At 40.6% G+C, this 9,493-nt stretch overlaps 1 protein-coding gene across 3 annotated transcripts in view; it reads right to left on the reverse strand.

Moving 5' to 3' along the window:
- The window catches only part of LGI1 (leucine rich glioma inactivated 1), a 31,892-nt gene that overhangs the window by 8,890 nt on the left and 13,509 nt on the right, over positions 1 to 9,493 (reverse strand). For 2 of the 3 annotated variants that reach the window (XM_017726047.1, XM_008643796.2), the window contains exons 2-5: positions 6,039 to 6,487; positions 5,578 to 5,649; positions 1,710 to 1,781; positions 1,535 to 1,606 (exon numbers count right to left, since the gene is read on the reverse strand). In XM_017726047.1, coding sequence (XP_017581536.1) covers positions 1,535 to 1,606; positions 1,710 to 1,781; positions 5,578 to 5,649; positions 6,039 to 6,229 — 407 coding nt within the window. In that variant the 5' untranslated portion in view covers positions 6,230 to 6,487. Of the gene's footprint in view, positions 1 to 1,534; positions 1,607 to 1,709; positions 1,782 to 5,577; positions 5,650 to 6,029; positions 6,488 to 9,493 lie in introns of those variants that run through there. The other variant, XM_017726048.1, reaches the window with a different exon arrangement.

Raw genomic sequence — 9,493 nt, forward strand, 5'->3', positions numbered from 1 at the left:
CTCCTTCCTCTTCCTCAGACCTACAGTCATTCCGTAAGTAACTTTATCTACGCAAGTAGCCACAGAAGGCCTGGTTTCAGCCAGCTGTAAATCTTGTCCTGACCAAAAGGGAAAGCATAAAGTGTTTTATGGTACATTTACTAGGTGGTGACGATATGGTAAATTGCAATTTGACAATTATAGTTATGCATTAACTGTTTAAAATGGAACCTTTGCTTTCTCTCCTCTGTCAAAATATATGAAAGAAAAAGTTAAATGACCCTGTTTCAAAACCCTCTTGGAGATTATCATGTTAAGGCCAAAAGGTCAGGATCCACTCCCTTGCCTATGACATGCACCCCATGACATGCTTCGGAATGCAGATGCTCAGAACTGGGTATAAATCCATGTCAGGCACACTACAGATGCTTCCTTTTCTTCCTTTTCTTATTTTGTATTTTCTTCTGTTTTCTTGTAGTGTGTATTTTGTTTTTAAAAAATTTATTCCTCATTAAAGTACAATTATTACTAAAAGATAAACTTGCTGTAAGATAAGAGACAAAAGCCTGTATAAAAAACTGTCTCCCTAGCTCAGAGACAAGGATGCTACTCTTGTTTGCAGTAAAATGTTGCAGGTATTTGTTGCCAATGTGTGTCTCACCTGCTGGGCACAGTGTCAGAAATGCCCCTCCTGGTGTGGGCATGGGCAGCATTGCTCCTACTGCCACATCGGCATCCAGAGTGCCTTGGACTAATTTCCCCTCCCATCTAATGTAGCAAGGGGCTGCAGCAGGTCAGAGGGCAAGAGCTGGCCATGTTTCCAAGATAGCCAAAGGGCTGAGCAGCACACAAGGAATGGTAAGCAGATCCCAGTGTCAGCGGGTGACAGATCCTAACTGTGGGAAGCTCTTGCTCACATGCAGGAGAGGACAGGGTGCTGAGTAGGGTAGGTGCAGAATGGAAGAAGTAGATCAGTAAGCCATAATAAATACATCTTGTTGCAAGTGTTCTATTTAAAACTGCTTTGGGTGGGTTATTTTCAAGTTTGATTTAGTCAAATTCTTGCGGATACTATTACTGTCTGAAGTGGACACAGGCACAGACAGTGATGGCCTGTCCAAAGAATGACTGCAATATTCTCCTGGATCCATGTCAGACTAGGGTGTGTGGGAAGAGGTGTGTGTCCACCCCTCAGCCTCCCACATACCTAACCACAGCTCCTCCTTTCCAAGTCCCAAACTGGGACTCACCTCATCAGTGCCAAGATTCCCAATTCATACTCCTCCCTGCTTCTACATGCTCAGCTGGGAATCCCCTGTGCCCCAAGCAGAGAAAGTCAGGGAACTACTGCCTAACACGTATTTCTTTGCCTTCTACACATACCACAGTTTGGAAGTCTTTGATGGAAACACAAAGATTAACATTCTAATTAAATTACTATTAATACTACTTACATAATATGAACAGTTATATATGAAAATGAGAAATTCAACAACACAGTGGTTCAGTTACTGTATTAAATACACCAAGTAATATATTCAATCACTTTACTTACAGGTGAATTAAAGATTTCAGTCCTCTGAAAGTATTTCTTGAAATTGACTTAATGCTGTTGTTCTCTATGAACCTGTAATGGGTCGTAAAGTGATTCTGGTCAAAGCAATGCCTGGAACTTGGAAGCCCAACCCCTCTACTCAATAATGCCAGGAAATATACTTTTGTCCACTCACAAATATTCCAGATGAGGAAGGCCCATGAAAGCATCATCACTAATAACATCAAAAGTGTTGGATGTAAACAACCTGCATAAAGAAATGCAAAACAAAAGACCATTAGGTTATTAGCAGCTTTAGAAAATGGTTCAGCAAGCCATGGTAGGCCAAATTTCCACTGCTTGGTTTCATGTTTTTTCTGTGCAAGCACTGTAAGTAAGACTGTAAGGCTGATATATAGCACCATAGTGTGGTGCAAAGGGAAGGATCCAACCATTGTCAACTGGGGCCATCTGATAAAATTCCTTTGACTTCTGTGGGATGTAAACGTGGGTTTATCATGCCAGTGAAACAATGGGATTGTACAACTGCCTCTGGAGATATATTAGGACGACAATGAAATGTTCAAGTACTACAGAGGTTTAAATTGTCTTGGTTTAAATTGCTGGTTAGCCAGACATCAGGTTGAATTTGCAACACTGACAGGAAGGAAAATCCTTTAACTTTTAAGTTAAACTTGTGAGTGTATTTAACCTGAGTGTACTGAGAAGTTACTGAGGAAAAAAAGAGAAAAATCTCTTAATTCAGTCAGTGTTTAAGTCAGAATTATTTTTAAGACTTCATTATACCTCTTGGAGATACTCTTAGTGTATGCATCTAACAGTAAAAGTACCAGCAACACTTTCATTTTATGTAATTTTGTAAGCATTAAAAATGGACTAGCATTGATTTTTCCAGCTTTATTTATGCTTATCAGCCGTGTTTGCATTTGTCCATTATAATCTAGCCCTGGACCGCCACACTTTTATTGTGGTGAGACATCATCAAGTACGATGACCTTTACCCCAGTGGAATACTACATGCACATCTATATTTTAATCAATTGACCTGATGGATAAATAGATTCATACAATGACGTCCTTAGACATCCAGGAATGCAAGATTTCCAAGTACTAATTTAACCACTTAATGAGTTAATATCTTATTTTGAAGTTTACATTCAGAATAAATTGCAGGTAATTTATTTTCTCACTTGGCTGTTGCACATTGTGCTTTTTCCACTTTAGGTACGTTCCTATATGAAGTGTATGAAAAAATACAAGCAGGAAATTCTTCCTTTTTGTCAAAATCAAGAAGTACTTCAATTTTAGAGAAAACAAGTATTTTTGTAGAGTCCTTGATCCAGAAAACCAATTTATTAAATCCTGCAGCTAATTTTACTTTTCTGATGTGATTTGACTGGATAATTTTTCCTTTTCTGCACTCTACTGTATAATTTAGAGAACAGAGTGGTATCTCTTTAAACAGTATTGCTATTTTAGAGATTGCCAGGCTGATAGCATAGGTCTCACACTTGGTGAGCTCACTGGCCTCCCAACTCATACCTCTCCCCAACGGCTGTATCACATGTATTTTATGGACAAAGTGGTTTTTCTCCATTCTGTACTCAAACACCATACTTGCTACTTCTGGAGATAGAGGCTGAAGGTATTGCACTGTATCTAGGGACTGTATCACTTGGCAGGAACAGCACAGTGCTAGCAGGTGCAAATCCTGATGCCATGATTACCTCCCTTCTTTCTATGGGCTTTCTTGTCATCAGTTTATAAGGGCACTCTCAGCACGTTGCTAATATACAGAGATAAAAGTGCTGAAGATGAGAGCTGGGAGGTTTTCTCTACATTTAGGGAACACTCCTGCTGGCACTTCACCATAGCTGTGTAGGTTCTTTGTATTTTTGTTGTCACATGAAGAGCACAGAGCATACCATCCATACTACACAAGAAGAAAAGCTCTCCTGGACTGGGAGTAATGAGTAGTGTTTAGCTCAAGACTATGACTTTTCCAGAGACCATTGGTGCTACTACATTAAAAATAGTAGTAAATAGTAATAGTGGCAGAAATATTCCATATTTGGAAATCTGTGACTGGTGTATTGGAGATACCCAGTTACATTTGGACTTCAAAAACATAGTGCTGGAGACTATTACTATTTCTATATGTATTTCTATTATTATAGAAATACATATAAGCTGCTAAATCTTGCTGTTGGCTAAATTAAACCTACCGTAATACAGCTATAATCACGCAAAGCTAAAACTTACTGTAATGTTTAATTAACGTAAGTTTTCCATAGTCTTATTTCCCTTACTATCTTCTTCCAAATATGAAAATTTTTCTTTCCCATTTACAAACTGGAGTGTTGTCCCCACAGATACAATTTTGCTCCTATGGTCTGTGTTTCAGGAGTCATTTGCCTTAGATTAGCAGCCTGACATTCCAAGGATGGCAAGCAGCTCAACTACCATGTTAAAAATACATCTGGAAAAGAGATCACTCATTAAAGCCCATAGTGGAACAAACCCTGCTTTTCTGGGGTCATAGATTTTGTTGCAGCATTGATGAACAGCAGTGTAGAACATGCATTTCTTTGTACAGTAGAAATGGAAATTATTATCATTACCAAAATGCCATAAGATGTTGCCCAAGCCCACTGTGCCAGGCACTATAATAACTCAAAATAAGATGACTGTGTCTGTCCTACTCCACCATGCCAAATTCTGCCTGCTTTGCAGTGGGATTGCTAAGTGTAGGTGGTGTATCGTAGCCAAGAGAGATGATGTCCTACTCACTCTCTTCAGATACAAGCTCCACCAATGCTGCTGCTTTTTCTTTTTTCCTCTCCTTTGAAAGGCCCATTGCAGAAATTATGTGAAATATGTCCCTTTTGTGATCTATGACCACCTGGGAAAAGCTTCTCTGGAATAAAGCACCATGGAAAAGCATTTAGGTTTCCATAGTAACTGCATTTACCTATTTACCCTGTATCCAAAATTGTACAGTATGTCTGCACCTCCTTATCAGCTCCACTTGAGGTAGCAGAGTACAGCCAGGGTCAGGGCTTCAGCTGTCAGTATGCCACCAGTTTAATTTAACAGCCAGAGAGCTCCAGTACATCAACATTACACCTCTGACCACATCCAGAGTGCACGGGAAGTCGGTTTGGGACAGACATCCGATTTTGGTTCTGATCACACTGGGGAGTCTGCCTTGCCGGATTTCTGAGACAAATCTGGGTGTGTGTCAGGCTGGCAGCACATCCACTATAAACAGTTCAGGTTACACCCCCTCTACCTCTGTATAGCTCACAATTATATAATCGTATGCCCACATTTCTAGGAAATCCTGTGAGCCTGTAAAAATCCTGTGCTGAAATGCAGCTAACAGTTAAACATCCCAAAATACTCTCTTTCCATGTATACCTCTTAACAGTATTTGATTTTGAAATAACAACTTCAGTTTCTTTAATTGGAAAAAAATCATCATTACTTTTAATAACATAAAATAAAAAACAGGGTCAATTCCAGGTGCTATGAAGGCAAAACTCCCACTGAAGTGACTAAACTTCCACAGAAGTCAATGGCAATTTTACATGGAAAAGGACTTCAGGACCTGTCCCACTGCAGTGACGGGCCTGATCTGAAGGGTTCTGAGCTCACAGGCCATGGGAGTTGCAAATGGGCAGCTTTATACTGGGATCAGGTCCCAGGAATGCAGAAAATAAACAAGAATAGTTGTTGCAACACTCAAGTCCTTACTGTAATGTTAATTAAAGTACAATGAAGATAACATACATTCTGTCACCACAAGCTTCAGCATGTAAGCATTCAAAGTAGCACTGACAACAGATAGCCTTGCAAAATACAAAGTAAAAATTAAACATGCACTGCACTATCTTTCAAATTGCTAAAAAGTCTTGTATTTTATGATCTAATAAATCTTCTGCTGCTGTTTCTTATAAAATTAATACTAAGACTTTTTCTGAAATATTTATGAATACATATACATTTCATAACAAAAACTGTATCATATAAATATTTCTCACAGAAGCTGCAGAGATGGTGTGAGCAAAAAACTCCCTTCTGGGATTTTAGTAAAAGCAGATCTCACAAAGGATCTGTAAAGAAGAAAAAAACAACCATACATTAATGTAGCCTCATATATCTATGGTTATAATACTGATCTGGTCATCACAGAGAAATTTATTTATATAAGTAAAAAAAAATACCTCCCCCCCCGAATATAATGTGACAGGTTTCATGTACTATACAAGAAGGTATAAAATGAGATGTGTGCACATACACAGACACACAGACAGACAGACAGATGAAAGAGAGATAAAAATCAGGATTCAATAATGCAGCACAATTCTAACACACTAGCTGATGATTCTGAATGCTGGAGGTACTCCCTGCAGCAAGCATCCTTCTGTATGCACTGAAAACACCACACATCCTAGTTCATTTTAAATCATAAATTAAATAACCAAATGCTTACAGCCCTTACAGTGAGATAACATCAGGCGGAACGCTGCGAGGAATAGATCTGGCATTTTCACATAAAGCATTATCTTTGGTACAAGTACACCAGGCAGGACATTTTGGCTTCACTGGTTTCTTCCCTTCAGTCAGCAAAAGCACAGATAAAAGGCATAAGAAATAAGCAATTCTTCTAAAGGGTCTGCTGGCATTTCCCATTCTTTTGATCCGCTCTCGTTCCAGCCAGTTGAAAGAATATCCCAAAACATGAACAGGGTTCTTTATTCAGCCATTGGATGTCTTTCTATAAGTCCAGGTCAATATTTGTCTCTGCTTTCCCAACCCTTTTCTTTCTCTTTCACTCTGTTTTTGTAGATAGAAACCTGCAGCTGATCTGTATGTTTCCACTCACTCAGGCAATGTACTGCTCAGAGAAGAGACCTGCGAGGTGCTGTAAGATGGGGAAAATCCAACCGGCTGAAGGGAAAAAAAAAAAAAAGAAAAAAAAAAAGACTTGCATCACCACAAAAACACTGAGCACAACACAGCATTAGATTGCAAAGTGATGTAACTGAGAAATACACTGCTTTCTGTTTTCACAGGGAGGCCCTTTCCCTGTTTCCAAAAATAGTACAGCATTATGTTTTGCTGGTGGGTGGGTGAGTGGGTGTGGGGTGGAGTGTATGTGTGTGGGGGGAGAAATCAGTCATCTCTTACTGGATCCCTACAACCTCATGAACCTTTCAGAATTATGCTTCGCATATTGCAAGCAGCAGAACTAATGGCAGTATCCACAGCAAAATGAAATAGAATGAAACCATCAAAAGCATTGCTGCAAAAACTGTTAGATTAATTTTTATCCTCGGCCTTTATTGCACATATTTGTACCACTGAAAAACAAGCTGCCACACATGGAAAATATTACAATGTATGAGAGAATGCCTTTGACTGTCATTCCTAAACAAAATATTTTCTCATGCAAAATAGACCCCAAAGACAGCTTTTTTTTTTTTTTGCTTTTTTTTTTTTGTTTTTTTTTTTTTTTTTTCAGAAAAAGAACACTTCTCATTTGTTGCATGTTTTCTGAGCTGGTTAAATAAAGGCATAGGGGGATAAGGCATAGTTCTATAAGGACAACATTAATTTAAAGTTCAAGTTAAAAAATGTATTTGCTTGGAACTGGTTTGATCATTTTAGATGGAAAAAAAGCAAATTGTCATTTAAATACCAGCTGTGTTAAACATACAGTTAAGAATGGACCTTCTTTGAAAAGTGACAGGATAGGGACAGATCTTGGTGGTAATAATGAACCTTTACAATCCTGCCTGGAGGCTGCAATCAAAATGAGTGCTAGGTGTGGTTTGAGTGCTCTGTAAGATACAGTCCTCAGCCTGAAGACTTTACAGTGAACTACATTAAATATTGTATAGGGAACTTAAGCAGCACCTAAGCATTACTATATTAAGAATGGTAAGACAAAACTAACAAATGCCAAATGGCTGGGAAGCCATATGGGATGATTTTTTTGTTCAATATAGTATTGCTATTAGAAGAGTTTTGCAAACTTTTAACAGGTCTTAACACTTCTCCATTGGACTGTTTACATTAGACAGCTCACAAACACTACTGGGGTCAACCCAGTGGTACAGACATTTAATACAGTCAGGTTTACTATTGGCTCCATCACATGGATGTTTTCTCCTCACCAGGTGACAACCTGATCTCCTGATAAGATCTCTTTTGACTTCTGGTTACCCTTCCTTTGATTTCACCTGATGGCCACCTGGCTCTGGCCCATTGCTTCTGCTCTACAAGCCATGAAATCACAAGATCAACATCAGGCCATGTCTGTCTTCCTCAGGAACAATCCCAGCAAGGCCTTAGTGCATATCCAGATATGACTGCCCACCAGGGATTTCACAGGCTATGGGCAGAGACTGCAAAACTGCAGGAAATTGTCTATGGATACAAACCGCCACTGCGGAACCCTTTCACTGGCAGGTGGCTGTAGCCCATCTCCCTGCGATGAGGGGAGACACTCAGAGCTCACACCAGGTGTTGGGACTGCACCCTCTGAGGGACTGTAGGATTCTGGGGGCAGCCAGAAACGTCCAGAAAGCTTTCAGAGGCAGATGGCCACCTTCAAAGGCCCTGCTGGGAGAGGACAGCAGTGTCTGTGCACAGGCAGGCATCCGAGCCCGTGGAAGAAAGAGCAGCTTGTGCTTTCTCAGCTCCCATGCTTTCTCTGTTGTGTTTTTGTAAAGCTTTTTGTTAATTTAAGTGTGGGCCAATGTTTTTGCTCTTAAGAAAACCTTCCCTGTCAGCAGTCTCTCCTGAAGTACCACCAGCTAAGAGTGACAGAAACCTGGGTTATTTCTGAGCCCTTCCACATTCTGTAAGAAAACAGAATTACAGTAGCCAAGGCACTGAAATAATTATTAAGCAAATGTTAATGCCTTTCCATCCCCCAGTATAAGGGTAACTTCTTACTCTGGAAATGATCTAGTTGTACCTACTAAGAAGGGAGCTGGATCTGTGGGACTTGCATAAGTAGGCTACACCATCTTCTCCCCTCCAAGATGTCCAATGGCACAGACATGGTGAAGTGAGAACAGAAAATTCTCTAAACTTTTTTTTCTGAAAGAAGCCTGTTGTTGTTTGTTTGTTTATTCCTGGCAAAGCTACCCATTGCCATGGCAATATTTTGCCACTGATGGGGAAACCCCGTGTTTCATTTCCTTTGGCTCATTCACTGAAATCCACCATCAATTACCTAGGCATTTCTCTTTAATTAATACTCCAACCACATTGTGAACGTCCTGAAAACTTCGCAGTGTAGCGTTTTCTTCAGTAACAAAAGCACATTCTGCAGCAGAGCAGTAACCTGACTCCAGTTTTGTCCATGCAGAGAACCGCCTGGAAGTTAGTTTTCTATTCCAAACCACATGCCAAAACAACCGCTTTTTCCAAAATTGCAATATTATGAATATTTATAACAGCCCCATCAAAAGAGAGGCATAATCACATTTTCCAGGGTCCTTTTCTGCCAAGCTCAGCATCTCATTTCTTGCCATGCAGCAGTTTAAAAACAAATTGGTTCATGGATTTTCGGTGGCATAGCTTCTCTCCAGCCCGGCGACACTTGGCTCACCCTTTGCCAATGCCATCGCTGTTTGTCTGGGGGCCAGCAGAGCAGGCAGTGGCCTGCTGCGCCCACGGACCAGCGCCCGCCTCTTGCTCCCTGCTTGTTTTCCCGGGTGTTTCAGGTACTGAGTAGGCACAATGGGATTCAAAATCCATTTATTTTTCTTTCAGCAAGGTTCCAGCAGGGGGGATGAGGGAGTTGAGGATGCGTTCCTCGGTCTGCTTCCCATCACTTGACGTTCTAGCCGAAAACCCTGCACCTTGCCGTGCCGCGGAGGGGGCCGGCGGTCAGGCGCGTTCCGGGCTGGGCAAAGGGACGCGGGCAGGGGGACGCCGGCC

Source organism: Corvus brachyrhynchos, unplaced genomic scaffold (assembly GCF_000691975.1).
Source record: "Corvus brachyrhynchos isolate BGI_N302 unplaced genomic scaffold, ASM69197v1 scaffold61, whole genome shotgun sequence".
Taxonomy (NCBI): Eukaryota; Metazoa; Chordata; class Aves; order Passeriformes; family Corvidae; genus Corvus; species Corvus brachyrhynchos.